Source organism: Neofelis nebulosa, chromosome 16, assembly GCF_028018385.1.
Source record: "Neofelis nebulosa isolate mNeoNeb1 chromosome 16, mNeoNeb1.pri, whole genome shotgun sequence".
Taxonomy (NCBI): Eukaryota; Metazoa; Chordata; class Mammalia; order Carnivora; family Felidae; genus Neofelis; species Neofelis nebulosa.
Window position 1 is genome coordinate 35,818,156 of NC_080797.1, and position 18,796 is coordinate 35,836,951.

Consider the following 18,796-nt stretch of genomic DNA (forward strand, 5'->3'; position numbering starts at 1 on the left):
CCAGTTTTATCTAGTAGCTGTGTTATATTTCCCAAAGCCTTAACAAGTATAATTAAGGGTTAATTATAATTTCTAAAATTAAAAAAAAAAGTTATAAGGTATAAGAGACAAACCAGATAGGAGTTGATATAAAATGGGGTTCACCCCAACACACGTTGGGTATTTTGTTCTTAGTATATTACAGAAATGTCCTATAGATATTTTCAGCTTCACTTTTTCAACTTACTTTGAAATGTTTCTATAGAATACAGCCCTGTCTGTTCACACAGTAGAGTTAACCAATCTTTTATCCTCCTATATATTCCTCTTTGATAACTACTAATTATAGGATTCAGGCTCTGGTTTCAACATTACACTTTATTAGCTAGAGCTAAATCAAAGAATGTTTTATACTGCTTTTTTCAGTATTAAAGTATATGAGACTTATAATTTCCCATTTTTATAACAAGAACTGGGTCACAGCAGAAACAAGACAGCATTCTAAATCTGTGTAATAAAAAGAGTATTTACAAAAGTGTGGATAGAGTTCAGGGAAGCAACAAGGAAAAGTTCAGTACCCAGGGCTCATAATAGCAAGGAGCAGGTGCCCTATGTCTTAAGAATATGTATGTGAGAATTTGGGTGAAGGAGTCAAAGGGCAGCATGCCAAACTTCTTAGGATTACTCATACAGGCACTCAGTGGACAGTGATTTCCATCAGGGAGAGTTACAATGCTCCTAGAGAAACAAAAGTGATACCAGAGATATTGTGGTAGAAAAACTCAAGATAGAAACAGTTGTGAATGGGAAAGTGTTACTGAGTGGTTATTCTGTGGTCCCACTGACTTTACCTGAACACAGAGTTGGGATGATCTTAAGTGAATGGAGCACAGACTAAGTCTGCCCTCCATCCAGTTTTATTTGGCCACGTTAAATACGTACCACTGGAATTGCTCAAGTCCTCCTAGGTAGCAAATCCTAAGCAATATAGAATTCCAGAAGAGCAACAAGAAATGACTGTTCTGATGAAGGAAACAGCTGAAGCAAGAGGGTTTGTTTGTTTGCTTGTGAGAGAGCTCACAAGCAGGGGAGGGACAGAGAGAGAGAGGGAGACAGAGGATCTGGAGCTGCAGCGACAGCAGAGAGCCCAATGCAGGGCTCAAATTCAGTAACCCTAAGATCATGACCTGAGCTGAAGTCAGACGCTCAACCAACTGAGCCACCCAGGCACCCCGAGCGAGAGTTTTAATTCTCACAAACACTGTTAACAGACCTGTCTGGCCAGTGTATGGGAAGACAGCTCCTGGAGGTTAACAGCAGACTCTTGGTGATTACACAGCATCTTCCTCTGATTGCTTCAGTTGTAACTAATATAAACAAACTTTACAGGAGGCAAAACAAGCCTATCAAGACTGGTAATACCATCCCAGACTTGGCTAATGCATTCTTTTCCACATCAGTTTCAAGGTTCTGCCAGGTGCAATTTACATTCTCATGGCAAGGCATCAAGTACGTATTTACTGTTTTGCTACACAAATGTTTGAGTTCACTAGCATATTGCCATAATCTAATGATGTTGGCTTGGACTTGATAACTATTAAGATCAAGTTAATACTTTGCATTGATAACTGTGGCATTCATGCATGAAAAAATCATCAGTGAGTTTGAAAAAGCAAGTCTAGGAATAGACCCAAATATGTAAGGAAATTTAGTATATGAAAAGTTGCCATTTTAAATCAGTAGGGGAAAAAATTATTACTTAGTAAGTGTGGCAGGTTATGGTCATATCAGATTATCAGATTTTAAAACATTTAAACCTCACATTTTATAGCTGCATAAATTTCTGATAGAGTAAATATTTGAAAATAAAACATGAAACTCTGGACAAAAGAAATTATGAGATAATGTCTACACAATCAGAAAGGACTTTCAAAGTATGACACCAACCCAGAAGTCACAAAAGATTAATAAATTTGACTATATCAGAAGTAAATGTCTGTATGGCAAAAACCACATAAGCAAAGTCAAAGAAAAAAGACAAACTAGGAAAAATATGTGAAATTCACATCACATACAAAGGCTAATTTTTATAATATACAAAGAGTTCCTGTAAAAATCAATGTATAAAGGCTACACCCAGTAGAAGAACATGAATTACAGACAATATAGAAAATTTCTATAATTTTTTCTATATAATTTCTATAATTTTACCTTACAGAAAAGGCAATACCAATAGCCTTAAACATCTGAAGAGCTGCTCAATGTCACTTACAATAAGAAAAGTGCAAATTAAAATCACATATAGAGGGGCGCCTGGGTGGCTCAGTCGGTTAAGCGGCCGACTTCGGCTCAGGTCATGATCTCGCAGTCCGTGAGTTCAAGCCCCGCGTCGGGCTCTGTGCTGACAGCTCAGAGCCCGGAGCCTGTTTCGGATTCTGTGTCCCCCTCTCTCTGACCCTCCCCCGTTCATGCTCTGTCTCTCTCTGTCTCAAAAACAAATAAACGTTAAAAAAAAAAAATCACATATAGAGGGGGCTGGGTGGAGGATGGGCTGAATAAGTGATGGGTATTAAGGAGGGCACTTGTTGCGATGAGCACTGGGCATCATATGTAAGTGATGAATCACTAAATTCTACTCCTGAAACCAATATTACATTATATGTTAACTAACTAGAATTTAAATAAAAATTTGAAAAAGAAAAAAAAATCACCTACGTATCTCATATTGACCAAGACTGATGACAGATAAGATAGATAGGTAGGTAGGTAGGTAGGTAGGTAGATAGATAGATAGATAGGTGTCTACATGCATAACTACACATCTCTGTACATGTATCTATGTACTTGTAGGTCCTGTGTATCACTGCATTAATAAAAATAGGGAAAGCCAAACATTCACACATTGCTGGTAGATGGGTACACTGGTATAATCCCTAAGGAAGTTGAAGTTGTCATTATCTAACAAACATTATAAACAAATGTATACTCTGATCCAGCTATTTTATTTCCAGAAGAGTTTATTCTATAGAAAACACTCACACATGTGAAATCATGTATGATCAGGCTTATTCGTTGCAGCATTGTAAGTAATCTCAAAAGACTAAAAGCAAAGTAAATATCCAACAGTGGGAGACTGACTCAATACATTACAGTACCTTCATAATCAGAATACGATGCTACTGTAAAAGAAAAAGAATGGCAAGCAGTGTATACGTTATCTGAATTCTTCATGTGAAAACCGCCAAGCAGGATGACCACGACTGATAGGCTACCATTTGTATAAATGAAAGAAATGGGTAAGTCTTCTTATTTGTTTCTTATGTGTTAAGCAATAAAAAAAGCTGGAAACTCTGGCTGCCTTCAAGGAGGGAACCTGTGAACTGTGAAGAAAGGTGGGAGGAATACATGTGGAAAAAAAAAAGAGATACTCGAAATGTGTAAATGAAATTTTAAAATACAAAAGATGCAAAATATAAAAACCTTTCTGCAGAGACTATTTTGTTTTTTCTTTTATTTTTAACTCTCCACTTCTTCCCTATCCAAGACAATGCTAAGCAACATTTCAACTTCTCCTGCACTCCTTCCAAAGATTGTTTCCTTTTCACGTCTTACCAATGTTGGTCTTGCCACAGCTCATATGGGGAGAGGGGTGGATATAGAGCGGCAACCCATGGCTCGGCTCGATGGGCATGACCAGAGGACTCATTCAACCAGTGGGAAGACTTGGGGAAAAGGTTTCGAGCCCCTTGGGGAAAATGGTGGGCTATGCTGTCAACAGATCAAAAACTATCAGCCCAGAGGACATTTCTGATCAACTCTGATCAACCTCACATGACTCTTTGCTATTTAAAAACCTGGAGTTGCTGCTAACTGTTTCACAGAACATCAGAGTGATGAGAACACAGCCTGGAATCCTGTAGGAATTTCGTTAACCCGATGACCACCCACAATAAACACGACAAATCAAAAGTTTCCTCATTTCTTACACTCAAAGAGAAGCTCACTTCCCTTTTTTGCTACCAGCATTCCATCTACTGAAACATTAATTTTCCACTAGAGATCATACTCCTTCAGAAACTCTCCCACAATCATGTCAAGGTGAGTAACAGAGAAGACATAGGGACCCACCTGTGTCACATGATACCCAGAGATTAAAGTCTTGTGACACTGCAAACAAAGGAAGAAATAAGAAGTGATTCACATGAGAACTCAGGAACTTGAGAAAAGGGAAAGAACTATTTTCTCCATATTGGGAGTTTTTCCTAGAAAAATATAATGATCTAATTTACTAATTGCATTTGCAGTCATATAAACAATAAGAAGGAAATAGTCTTTTCCTAACCACAGAAGTACCTCAGGGGGGTATAAAAGGGGCCATGTGGCAAGGAGACTCCCAAACTCGAGATCCTCACTCTCTTGGAAACCCACCCAGAACCTCCACCCTCTGACACCATGGTCAACTCCTGTTGTGGCTCCGTCTGCTCTGACCAGGGCTGTGGCTCCAGCTGCTGTGGCTCCAGCTGCTGCCAGCCTTGCTGCCGCCCCACCTGCTGCCAGACCACCTGCTGCAGGACCACCTGCTGCCGGCCCACCTGCTGTGTGTCCAGCTGCTGCCGCCCCTCCTGCTGTGGCTCCAGCTGCTGTGGCTCTAATTGCTGTGGCTCCAGCTGCTGCAGGCCCAGCTGCTGCATCTCTAGCTGCTGCCGCCCCTCCTGCTGCCAGACCACCTGCTGCCGCCCCAGCTGCTGTGGCTCCAGCTGCTGTGGCTCCAGCTGCTGTGGCTCCAGCTGCTGCCGCCCCTCCTGCTGCATTTCTAGCTGCTGCCGCCCCTCTTGCTGTGGTTCCAACTGCTGTGGCTCCAGCTGCTGTGGCTCCAGCTGCTGCCGCCCCTCCTGCTGCCCCTCCTGCTGCCTGCGTCCAGTCTGTGGCCGGGTCTCCTGCCACACCACTTGCTATCGCCCCACCTGTGTCATCTCCACCTGCCCCCGCCCCATGTGCTGTGCCTCCTCTTGCTGCTGAGCCCCCTGACCTGTGACCACCATCTCCGCCTACCTCTGCCCCACAGATGTAGCCCCTCCTTTTCTGCTGCTAGGACACATGAAGTAGAAATGATGTTGCTCAACTGAATTGGGCCTTGATTCTACTGAAGAACCACGTCATGCTGTTGAAGAAGATGGATATGGCCCAGAGCACTTAAGCAATAACAGATTTTATCCTTCAGTTTGACAGTTGGTGACATTCTCATAACTTCCCTTTTCTGGGCCTTCTCTGTAACCTTATATATTTCTCTACCAAAATAAAGTTATACTTCCCTGCATTAACAATTCAGTGTGATTGATGCTCCTTTCAGATTTTGTCTTCAGCTCGTAGGCAAGTGTATTTGACCTACACCTACCTGCAGGATACACAACATGGTCCTGACACCTCTCAGTAAAAGTCAGGTGCCATTATTCACTCCCTGATTCTTTCTTACATGCTTCCTTATTTCCTAAGCAAATCACCTAACTATGAACCTGTCCTAGGAAAATAACAACATGAAAACCAGAAATTTGGAGGACTGTTAAGTACGTAAAAGTGAAAAGAACACAATACACGTTTCATGAATCACACCAGTCACTGTAGCTGTGCAACATGTTGTTTGGCACAGTATGCAAGTTTGTATGCAGACTTGCACTCGATGACACTGGTGTCATCCATGCAGCTAATCAAATGCACACTGACTTTGACTCGACTTGCAACAGGACCTCAGCCATTTCCCATTTTTCTATTGATAGACAAATTTCAGATCCTCATGCATTCAAGGGACAGGCAGGTAACTTAGATGAGTAAAGCACGCCCTTGATAAGATGATGTGTTTGGTGAGAACTGCGGCAAATTACAGACTGTATGACCACATAAGAGGGTATTCCTGAGTTCCTGTCAGTTGCTTCCATGGAGAAACAGGGGCCCAGTGCTTTCACTGAAAAGTGGGTCTGCTTTCCCTGACCCTTCCAAATGCCAATTTCTTCATTCACTCATCCAAATAGTATTTATCAAGCATTTATTACATGGGAGGCACTGCTAAAGATACTAGAGGGGCGCCTGGGTGGCTCAGTCGGTTAAGTCGCCAATTTCAGCTCAGGTCACGATCTCATGGTTTGTGAGTTCAAGTCCTCCATCAGGCTCTCTGTTGTCAGTGCAGAGCCTGCTTCAGAAACTCTGTCACCCCCTCTCTGTGCTCCTCCATCTTTCTCTCAAAAATAAAATATTAAAAAAAAAAAAAAAGATACTAGAGTAATGTCAGAGACCAACACACAGAAAGCTCTCTATAGTAATGGAGCAGATATTCTAATAAAGTTGATGTATTTACTTTTAAATGTTTTTCTATACATTGCCCACTCAGGTTTCTACACAGTATCTTTTCTCTGTACTTTTATTTTTACAAATAAGACTGGGCTTCAAAGCCCCTCTTTAGATGAAAATATTTGTAATACAAATGGGAACATCATTCCCAAAAGGACAGTTTTACTAATGATGTACCCCACCCTTCAAACCTAGAGCCATACTAAAGCCGCCCAGTTAGGAGAGGAAGATAGAGGGACAGGTTCACGGATGAGGAACAGAATGGAGCTGATCATCAGTTACTCACTTGGGGTGGGAACTGATAGGAGGTTGGGCTCCCATACTACAACAACTCCTGAAACTAGTAAGTAAATTTGACGAGGACATAAGATTTCTATCAGTATAAATTAACTTTATTTTAGGGGTGCCTGGGTGGCTCAGGTGGTTAAGTGTCCAACTCTTGATTTGGGTTCAGGTCATGATCTCACAGTTTGTGATATGAGCCCCACATCAGGCTCTGTGATAACAGCATAGGGCCTGCTTGTGATTCTCTCTCCTCTCCCTCTCTTTCTGCCTCTCCCCCACTTGCACACACATTCTCTCTCTTGCAAAAATAAATAAACATTAAAAAATAATTTTATTTTGGGGTGCCTGCATTGCTCAGTCGGTTAAACATCCGATTTTGGCTCAGCTCATGATCTCACAGTTTGTGAGTTCAAACCCCGCATCAGGCTCTGTGCTGACAGCTTGGAGCTTGGAGCCTGCTTTGGAATCTGTGTTTCACTCTCTCTCTCTGCCCCTCCCCCACTCACACTCTGTCTCTCTCTCTCTCTCAAAAACTAAACATTAAAAAAAGATAGTAATTTTATTTCTTATTAATTGTATTTTATATACTATCAATGATTATGGAATTAAAATTAAATAAGAACAATTCAGTTTTCAAAAGTATCAACAACATAAGATGCTGAGACAAAAAAGTAATAAAAATATGGAAGAGTTCTGGAAGGAAGTTCCTCCTTCCAATCCAGGGACGTGACATATATCTCCATTTATCTAGACCTTCTCTAATTTCTCTTTGTAAAGTTATGCAGCTGTGGGAAGAGCTCTTCCATGTTTTTGTTACCAAAGACAGAGAACAAACAGGGTTGTCGGAGAGGAGGTGGGTTGGGGGATGGGCTAAATGGGTCATGGGCATCTGCTGGGAGGGCACTTGTTGTGATGAGCACTGGATGTTACACGTAAGTGATGAATCACTGGGTTCTCCTCCTGAAACCAATACTACACTGTATGTTATCAAACTTGAATTTAAATAAATAAATAATTGAATAAAATGAATTTTTTAATTATAAAAAATAAATGAAAGACAGCATCATTGAAATTAACAAGTCAATGGATGAATTAAATATATATTAAGCACAGCTGAAAAGGGGAAAAAATGTTGATTCTCCTGCAGTCGATCCAAAATTTCAATGCAATACCAATCAAAATTTCAGGAGACTTTTTAATAGATGCTTAGAAGCTGATTTTTAAAATTTATGTGGCAACATAAAGAACCTAGAATTTCTAAAGCAATTTTGAAAAATGAAGATATAAAAGCTGCAATTTTAACACCAAACAAATTAGATTTATACCAAAAAGCATTAGAGGAGACAAAGTGGGATAACTTTACTATGGTAAAGGCTACAATGAAAATATAACTACAAAGCTAAATTTCAGAAACAGAAGGCAATGCCGGAGTAAAAAAGACACAGTCCAATCATCAAAAACTAACACACTGTGTACTTAAAGAGAGAACACGTGAAGAAAAATCAATCAGAATGTGAAAATATCTATAGGTAATTAATAAGATAGATCTTACAGATATGCATCAAATTCACAACCCCCAAGATAAAAAAGACACTTCCTGTTTTCAAGTGCACAGTATTATTTTAATAGTGAAAGCCTGAAAACAACCCACATGCCCATCAATAAGGGACTGGCTAAATAAACCTTATTATGGCAACAGAATGGGATACTTTGTGGCTGAAAATGAAATGAAGACCATCAGAACGTACCTACTACTCTGAAATAATCTGAGATAAATTGTTAAGTGAAGCAAAAGCAAGTTGGAGCTAAGCCTATCAGTGTACAACCGTTTAAGAAACAAAGGAGATTCGGGGTGCCTGGGTGGCTCAGTTGGTTAAGTGTCCAACTTCGGCTCAGGTCATGATCTCACGGTTCGTGGGTTCGAGCCCTGCATCAGGCTCTGTGCTGACAGCTCAGAGCCTGGAGCCTGCTTCAGATTCTGTGTCTCCCTCTCTCTCTGCCCCCTTCCCCGTTCATGCTCTGTCTCCCTCTGTCTCAAAAATAAATAAACATTAAAAAAAGAAAAAAAGGAGATACAACTATGCAAATGCAAACACACTTGCATTTAAAATAGCAATGAGAGGGAAAACCTTAGATTATAAAAATGATTCTCTAAGGGTGGGGGGGGGGCGGGAGGAATAGAAATAAATAGCAGGACTTCCTTAAACATGCCTCACTTTGTAGAATTTATTTTGGTACCATAAATACTTTACAGAATTGCAAAACATTTCAATTTAAAAAGTGATTCCTAGAGATTTTTTTTTAAGCCACTGATGATGTGCTCTGTTCCATGCATGATGAAAAGAAACCTACGGTTCAAGTGTCCACCTCAGGTGTTTACCATCCAGCTGGAGACAGAGAATCACACTCAGGTTACAGTAGATGTGCAAAGTTTGAGGGTTCCACAATGTGATAGCAAGCATAAAGGAGGAGCAGATGAAGTTTTAAAAAAATAAATGTCAAAGAAAACATAAGAGAGGAGGAGCCATCTGGGCTGGAACTTAGAGAACAATAAATTGCTGAGTTGATAGGGGAGAATGAACTTCTAAGGAGGTGTAACAGCACAATCAAAGGTATGGAATTAGTATTGTTTACACTGTAACTTAATAACCTTAACACCAGTCTATGTGAACTTTTAGAGAATGATGAGTGCCTCGTGGGTTCTTGGAGAAGAAAAATCAACATAATAATTACAAAGCATTCAGCAGACCATCTGGCACACAGCACTCACTCACAAATAGTATCTCCCTGTAGTATCTCATTTTTCACTGTAAGTACGTGAATCCTAAATACATAATGATTGTTTTGGACACTAATTTCTTTGATGCTTTGAGTATTTGCATAAATCTTGCCTTTCAATATAGCGTATTTAAATGCCTGCAGGACAAACAAGTCTTATCTGTTTATATCCTCTTTAAGCAGAAAGACTTGAATTTGAATGTAATTCAATGAATGTAATGTAATGGGTTCTGCATTACATTGGAGTTTTTATTGAAAGAGCACAAGAAAAAGATGCTTTATATAAAAACTTCAATGTAATGCAGAATCCATTGCATATGTTGGCCAACCAAAAGATAGCTCAAACCCCCTCACTTTTAGCATATGTGGAGAAGATTCCTGAAGGAAAAAGTTCATTTCTGAAAATGGTTCTTTCATCAAAAAGGAATGGGTGAAAGCTTAGTCTTGAGGTAGAATCATCACATGAGAATGGAATGTCTTTAGTGACACCCGGACTCTCCAATCAACCAGGAAACACAGTCCAGCCCTCCCCATCCATTGTACATAAGCATCTTCAGTGATGAGTCTTTCCTCCTATTTCCTTATCAATACTCCACCTGACAATGGCATGCATTTTCCCACTTCGACTGAAGAGAGAGAGAGAGAGAGAGAGAGAAAGACAGGACAGACAGAGAGACAGACTTGGCATTGTGATAGCCATCCTCAAAATAAGACATGGGAAAAAAAGAATTAAATCCATGAGCACATTTTGAAGATAGCTGTCACAACGTCAAGTCTCTCCCCTCCCCACCCCATCTTTTTTTTTCTTTTTGTCAAAGTGGAAAAAATGCATGCCACTGTCAGGTGGAGTACTGGTAAGGATATAGGAGGAAAAACTCATCATTGGGTGAAACAGGCCATGGCGATTAAGAGTGCACTTGTGATGAGCGCTGGGTGATGTACAGAACTGCTAAATCACTATATTGTACAACTGAAACTAATATGTTAACTACACTGGAATTAAAATAATAAAACAAAATATGACTGTGGAGTCACACATGAAAACAGGACACAGAAAAACTTAGTAACAGAGTATCATATGAAAGTTCCAACTTCGAAGACACATTAGGAAAAAAATGCAAAAGTGGTTTCATGTGGCTTAACAAGATTCAATGAATCACAACACTGCAGAAAAAGAGAAATGATGCTTTTCTTAGATATCAGCATATTTAACCTGATAAACATAATTATTAACTTAGTAATACTAATTGATTTCCTGGTAGGAAAAACAAGAGTGTTGCTCATGGTAATGTCAGCTACTCAGCAGGGTATAAAAGGGGACAGAGGTAAGGAGACATTCAAACTCAAGAAACCACCCTTGTGGAAACCCACTCATACCTACTAGTGAAACCCCAATCCTTCCTCTGACACCATGGTCAGCTCCTGTTGTGGCTCCGTCTGCTCTGACCAGGGCTGTGGCTCCAGCTGCTGCCAGCCTTGCTGCCGCCCCACCTGCTGCCAGACCACCTGCTGCAGGACCACCTGCTGCCGGCCCACCTGCTGTGTGTCCAGCTGCTGCCGCCCCTCCTGCTGTGGCTCCAGCTGCTGTGGCTCCAGCTGCTGCAGGCCCAGCTGCTGCATCTCTAGCTGCTGCCGCCCCTCCTGCTGCCAGACCACCTGCTGCCGCCCCAGCTGCTGTGGCTCCAGCTGCTGTGGCTCCAGCTGCTGTGGCTCCAGCTGCTGCCGCCCCTCCTGCTGCATTTCTAGCTGCTGCCGCCCCTCTTGCTGTGGTTCCAACTGCTGTGGCTCCAGCTGCTGTGGCTCCAGCTGCTGCCGCCCCTCCTGCTGCCCCTCCTGCTGCCTGCGCCCAGTCTGTGGCCGGGTCTCCTGCCACACCACTTGCTATCGCCCCACCTGTGTCATCTCCACCTGCCCCCGCCCCATGTGCTGTGCCTCCTCTTGCTGCTGAGCCCCCTGACCTGTGACCACCATCTCCGCCTACCTCTGCCCCACAGATGTAGCCCCTCCTTTTCTGCTGACCATCAGAACACATGGGATGGGGCTGATGTTGCTCAACTGAGTTGGGTCTCATTATTCCAATGAGCCTACCACCATCCCACTGACTCTGTGAGCATATTCTAACCTCAGTCCAAGTTCAGCTTCTGGATCTCCCCCTTTCATCCAAGTGTGAATTTTCTTACAACACACCAATTGTTGTAGTGACCACTTCTCCCTAAAATATCCTTAACTTTTGGGCACCAGCTCATCAAGCTCAGGGAGCTGAAGTCTGATTTCAGTATTTCTACATTATAGATTTTTATTGTCCAAAGGATTTAATTGTCCAAAGGATTCTCTTTTATAATTCTTATTCTCCCAATTTTCCTATGTTATAACTCTATGCCAAAATAAATCACCTCTTTCCTATATGAAAAATCAGTGTGATGGTACTCTTCTTTAAGATTTTCTATGCTCTCTGGACAACCATACGGTACATACACATGTAAGACATACAACATGGCTTTGTCAGTCTTACAATCTTACAAAGTCACAGCTTCAGTTTCACTGACAGATCTCTTCAGTTCTTATATAAGACATATTCTTGGGAATTCTTGGATAAACATCAGAGAAAAACCTTTTTGGAAAACCTGTAGGCAATTAATGCTCCCTGGGACATCTTTTCCATATTATATATCTCTGAAAGCAGTTAACAGTAATTATAAGGAGAGTGAAGTTGAATGTAGCTGGGAGCAACTGATGATTTGGGAAAACATAATGAAAGGCTGAGGGTGATAAATCAGAGATTAAAGGACAGATGTAAAAGCCAGAAGTTTCATTGGCAACATAGAGACTGACTCTCATCTCGTGCAGTTAGAGGGCAGATAAAGCTGAGGACCAAGGCTAGGACATCACCACAGGAAAAGCAGAGCCCCAGAGGTGGTTGTTTACTCAGTCTAGGCAGTACTGCCATGGCGGGGTCAGGGCCCTAATTGGGAGAGATGGGGACCCTGATAAATGAGATGGGGACATCTGGATTGATGCATTTGAAGATCTTGAGTCCCCAAATTTCCCTGAACACTCTCGGCTTGGAAAGGTGATCCAATTTCCTTGTTGACATTTAGTGCCACCTCCATCTTGAAGATGATGCAGAAATTTCAGTCTTGGAAGACAGCACAAGCTCCTCTCACTACCTTCTCCCACCTCATTTTGTCACAGACCAATAACTACAGTTAAGTTACACAACACACCCAGACAATGGCCAAACCTGTTAATGGGAGACTTATATCCCAAAAGATCTGTAGGACCCAAAAACTGCTTCACAGATCGTGGTGTGCTTTTCAATCGGGAGGCACATATTGTCCAGTTGTCTCCTTTTTTTTTTTTTTTTTTGATATAAGCAGCTACTGATGATCATTGCCTAGGACCATTATTCATTAGGCATAGCAAAATCATGATACTGCAATTCTATTATTCCTCTGCCTGCCATTTATTAGCTGGGATAATTCCATAAAAATAAACTTCCCTCGTCAACATTTGGTAGTCCTAAGGAATAGTCTGGACAGGAGAGGCAAAATGAATGCTTGATTCTTTCCCTTTATTTCCCAGTTTCCATCCTCCAAGAGTGACCAAAGAGTTTTTTTTTTATTGTTTTTTAAAATTTGCATTAATATGAACTCATGGATTTCAATAGACTTGATGGTGAATCAATCCATTCCGGTTTATATCCCTCTATTGATGCTCAAATAAACAACTCCGAGTTGGCCTCCAAGTCCTTTTGACATGAATCTAGTAGTCTTTGAAAATTCCTTGCTTTTTCATATAACAGGATATTGCAGACTCGTTTATGTATTTCCTTCCCCCGACTTCTAATCAGTCATTTCTCCAAGGATCTTCAGTTCCTTTTAGGTAGAAACAGTATTTGAGACCATAAATTGAAATATGTGATGTTCATTACTACTAAATCCCTAGAAAATATATATTTAAATGATACCCAGGTCTTTAGTTTCTACTGAGAACTACAGAGCTTTTACTTAAACTCATATATCTTACTTATAAATCTCATTTCTTCTATGCAAAAGTATCAGTTCTTAGTGACACCAATGTATTTACTCATTTTCTTTATTCTATGTTTGTCCAACAGTCCAGAATAACATTACCAACACTATAGTTACTGAAATCAAACTTAAGACTTTTTCTGTTGTTTTATTTATTTTTGATCTTGGAATAATTGCTTTTTATGCCTGCATATACAGTTAGGGTCCTTTGCTATTGCCATGTTTTAATAATTTTGAGATTTAAAATTTTTAATTTTGTTTTAAAATTATGTAAAATATTGACATGAGTCCAAAGTCAAACCTATAGAAAGAGTATATTCCAAAAATTTAGCTTCAATCCTCTGTTCTCCCGCTTTATCTCCTCTACCTTCTCTGAGTCCACCTTAAAAAAAATTATGGTTGAGGGGTGCCTGGGTGGCTTAGTCGGTTAAGCGTCTGACTCTTGATCTTGGCTCAGGTCATGATCTCACAGTTTGTAAGTTTGAGCCCCACATCAGGCTCTGTGCTGCCAGTGCAGAGCCTGCTTGGGATTTTCTCTCTCTCCCTCTCTCTCTGTTCCTCCCCTGCTTCTGCTCTCCACCCCAACCCCTCTCTCTCAAAAAATAAACTTAAGTTATGGTTGATACTTCCATTATTTTTTCTTTTCTTCTCAGCTTTATTAAGGTCCAACTGACATACTAAAATCGCATTTACTTTAAGTGTACAATTTGATGTTTTGATATATATTGCTGTAATCAACACCACCATCAAGATAATGAATATCTATCACCCCCTCTGCAATTCCTTCCCATACTTCACCCCTAGACAACTACAGATCCAATGTCACTACAAGTTTGTTTCCATTTTCTAGAGTTTCGTGGAATCCTACCATTGTGTACTCTATCTTGCCTGGCTTCTCACACAGCATAATTATATTGAAATTCATTTTGTTATGTGTATCACTAGTTCATTTCTTTTTATGACTGAGAGGTCTTTCCTTGTATGGAGACACCACATTTGTTTATCCATTCACCTGTGGACGGACAGTTGGGTTGTTCCCAGATTTTTTTTATCTTAAAAAATAAAGTCTCCATGAACATTTGTGAACAAGCCTTTTAATGGACATATCATTTTAACTTTATTTTTTTAATTTTAATTCCAGTGCAGTTAATATGCAGTGTTATATTAGTTTCAAGTATACAATACAGTGATTCAACAGTTTCCATCAAGATAAGTATACTCTTAATCCCTGCACTATTTCACCCATCCCCCCCCCCCCACCTCCCTTCTGTTCCCTATAATGAAGAGTCTGTTTTTTGGTTTGTCTCTTTTTATTTTCCCTTTGTTCATATGATTTTACTTCTCTCGGGTAAGTACTTTGAGGTGGAACGGCAAGGTCATATAGTAGGTGTATCTTTAACTCTTTGAAAAACTGTCAAACTGTTTTACAAAGTGACTGTGCCATTTTATATCCCTTCCTTGTGTGAGAATTCCAATGGCTTCATGCTATCACCAACAACTTGGTAAGGTCAGTCTTGTTAATGTCAACCATTCTAGAGTATGTATGGTATTCTCACTGTAGTTTTAATGTGAACCTTCTTAATGATTACTCCTTTCATGGGTTAACTTTCCATCTACATATTTTCTTTGGTGAATGCCTATTCAAATATTTTGCCCATTTTTTTGTTGGGTTATCTTATCATTGAGTAGTAAGAGTTTTTTATATGTTCTATATACAAATCCTTTGTGGGATATATGCTTTGTTAAGTATTTTCTCCAGTGTGTGGCTTACCTTTTAATTTCCTAAATAGTATTTTTTAAGTTTTTTTTTTCATTCCAATTAGTTAACATACAGTGTTATATTAATTTCAGGTGCACAATATACAATTCAGCAATTCCATACATCACCCTGTGCTCATCACAAGTGCACTCCTTATTTTGCCTATCTTCCCACCCCCCATCCCCTCTAGTAACTATCAGTTTATTCTCTATAGTTAAGAGTCTGTTTCTAGACTTGTCTCTTTTTTTTCCTTCTGCTTATTTGTTTTGTTTCTTAAGTTCCACATATGAGTGAAATCATATGGTATTTGTCTTTCTCTGACTGATTTATTTAGCTTAGCATAATACTCTCTACCTCCATCCTTGTCCTTGCAAATGGCAAGATTTCATCCCTTTTTATGGCTGAATAATATTCCATTATATATACATACCACATTAATATTAAAAAATGTAATATAAGCAAATACATTTTATTTTTTTAATTTTTTAATGTTTATTTATTGTTGAGAGATAGAGCACAAGCAGGGGAGGGGCAGAGAAAGGGAGACACAGAATCTGAAGCAGACTCTAGGCTCTGAACTGTCAGCACAGAGCCCAATGCAGGGCCTGAAACCCACAAACCACGAAATCATGACCTGAACCAAAGTCAGATGCTTAACTGACTGAGCCACCCAGCAGCCCCAGCAAATACATGTTCTATATGTGTTCTCTTATTTTTTTAGACACATTGTAGTGTCTACAGACACTGTAGACCCTTTTCTCCGTCTACTTTGTCATCTCAACAATATATCCTGCAGATTACTTCACAGTAGCATAGAGATATCCCTTATTCCTTTATACAGCTGAACAGTGCTCCATTATGGGGATACACCATAGCTTAATCACACTACCTACTGAAGGACACCCAAGTTGTGTCTAGTTCTTATTGTTGTTGTTTTGTTTTTACAAATAGCACTGCTATGAATAATCTTGCCTAACATCTTTTCATAGTTTTGCCAGAGTATGTTTTGAATAATTTATACAATTAGGATAACTGAGTCAAAGAATAATGCCACTAATTATCGCCAAATCTTACTAAAAAACGTATGAGCATGGCAATTTCCACATAATCTCTAGATACTTGAGGGTGTTGTCAATGTTTGAATTTTTGACACTCTCACAGGTGACAAGTGGCATCCTGTATAACTTCATTTGTATTCTTAAGCATGAGACTGGACATCTTTTTATGATAAAGAAAGATCTTCATCTTATTTTTCCATCAGGTTTTTGCCTTTTCTCTAATCGAATTTTACAAGTACTTCATATAGTAAGGTCACTTACTCTGGTATAAATTACAAGTATTTTTTTCTCATTCAGTCATTTGTGTTTTGACTTTGTTTCTGGTAAGATTTTAAAATACATTTTCTTGTTTTTACAAATGATTATCTTTCCACTATTAGAACTTAATTATAAAATGTGTATACAACTGAAAAAATATTAAATTATGAGTCCTCTTTAACAATGAAGTCTCCTGTTACCTCTATGGCTCATTTTTGTTTTTGTTTGTTTGTTTAGGTTTTATTTTTTTAATATACTTTACTGTCAAATTGACTTACATATAACACCCAGTGCTCATCCTAACAAGTGCCCTCCTCTATTGCCCATTTTGTAAGTGCTCCTGGTTGACTCTCTTTGAAATGCTATTGCATCACCATCTTGTTTACTGCTCCCACTGCCACCAACCTAGACAGGCATTCATCTCTCATCCCTATTGTGCAACCACCACTTGAACTTTCTTCCTGCTTCCCATCACTCTACCCACTCACTGCCAAATAATATTTTTAAAGCCTAGATATTTGCTCACACCTTTCTCCCAATAGTGTGATGATACAATATCTACTTACTTTGTAGAAATTCAGGAATATCTTTACATTCTCCTCATTGTAGCAGTATTCTTTTTCTTTACCTTCCTATACATACCATCCAAACAAGTCATTTAGTCCATCAGTCAAAAATAAACCCCTGTTCAATCAGATTCCCACCGTCTGAATGCTCTTTTTTCTTTTCTCTATCCATCTAGATTATCTATAGCATGACAAAGGGTGAGTAAATGCCCTATGTTTTCAATTAACCCCACATTCACGCAACTAACATTCAGTGAGAGCAATTGCTAGGCACCATGTTTATGTATGTGAATAAGACATTCTCTGACATCATGGGGTATATAGAAGGACTGGGGGAAAAGAGATATAAACCAATTATGACAGAGTGTGATACCCTAGATCACAAGTATATTGGAGCAAAAGGGAATGAATGATTAGTTTTGAATGTGGTAGATGTCAAGAAAGATATTAGAGATGAGCTGGCATCTGGACTAGACATTTATGTATGAGCAAAAGTTTGCTTAAATGACAAGGGAGAAAGCACATTTACACAAATGAAACAGTATGAGAAATGACATGGGATTATTATTCCTCATACCTCTTTGTACATGCTAGAAGAGAACCATATTCCCTACTGACTGTATGATATCACTCTATCTAAACCTCAATTATTTCATGTCTAAAGAATTAAGAAAAATTGTGTTCACCTCCTAGAGTCCTTGTGAAGTATAAACAAGAGAACAATTACACAAGACTCAGAAAATTCCTGACACATAGTAGGCACTCAAAAATAGTAACCATTAGTATTATCTCACATTTCATACGTGTACAAATTTAAATACATAATTTTTATTTATCATACAATGTTCTACATGCTTGCCAAACCCCTACATAATGTGTCTTGTCTGTCTTATTCAAGTGCCGATAGGACACAGATTAAAGCCTAACCCCTGAGATCTCATTTGTATCAAGAAAAACACCTCAAACATATTTCTGAGATGAAAAATCTCAGAATACAAGAAAATATTCAATTATACGTATTCTGTTGAGTATGCTTAGCCATCAAAATAAGAGGAAAAATACACCCTTATGATACCCTGTCTCTGAAGAACATGTCAATAATAATTTAATAATATTTAAAAGGACCCATTCATGCCAATGGATTTTTTACTATTTGTAAGTAGTGAAACACTGCATTAGAACTTTCAATTGAATAGATTCACTAAGATAAAAGAGATAGAAACGTTGTTAGGATCGTTTATACCTCAATGACTATCCATAAAATCCAAACGAATCAGTATTCCCCGCTGCACACTAGGGACTGTCTCCCCTCCCGGATGCCTCTTTCATGTTATTTTCCTACCAGCATTTCATATGACTTGTTGTTAACCTATTTGACAGCAGATTTAGTCACCATAATATCCATTCTCAACATATTATCCTGGAGTTAAATACATAAATGAAGAATTAACACTTGTGACAATCAATGAAACAATGTCATGGGATAGGTCTGCTTTGGAAGACACATCAGACAAGGGAAGACATATGGGAGCTGATTCACTTGATTTTAACCAAATCAGATAGCTCACAATACAACAGGAGAAGGAAGTGGAGCCCTTTTCTATATATAGGAATATTCACCAGATAAATATAATTATCTAATTTACTAAAACTAACTGATTTTCTATTAGGATAAACAACAAGAAGAGTCCTGCACATGGTCACAGTAACCCTCAGCAGGGTATAAAAGGGGACAGAGGT

General features: G+C 39.4%; 2 protein-coding genes across 2 annotated transcripts; both read left to right on the forward strand.

Moving 5' to 3' along the window:
* The first annotated feature begins 4,364 nt into the window (after positions 1-4,364).
* On the forward strand, positions 4,365-5,303 carry LOC131498476 (keratin-associated protein 4-12-like). The gene has a single exon (XM_058705784.1). The coding sequence runs from the start codon at positions 4,432-4,434 to the stop codon at positions 4,996-4,998; it is 567 nt and encodes a 188-aa protein (XP_058561767.1). The 5' UTR covers positions 4,365-4,431; the 3' UTR covers positions 4,999-5,303.
* A 5,410-nt stretch (positions 5,304-10,713) lies between these two features.
* On the forward strand, positions 10,714-11,796 carry LOC131498489 (keratin-associated protein 4-11-like). The gene has a single exon (XM_058705799.1). The coding sequence runs from the start codon at positions 10,796-10,798 to the stop codon at positions 11,330-11,332; it is 537 nt and encodes a 178-aa protein (XP_058561782.1). The 5' UTR covers positions 10,714-10,795; the 3' UTR covers positions 11,333-11,796.
* Positions 11,797-18,796: the final 7,000 nt, after the last annotated feature.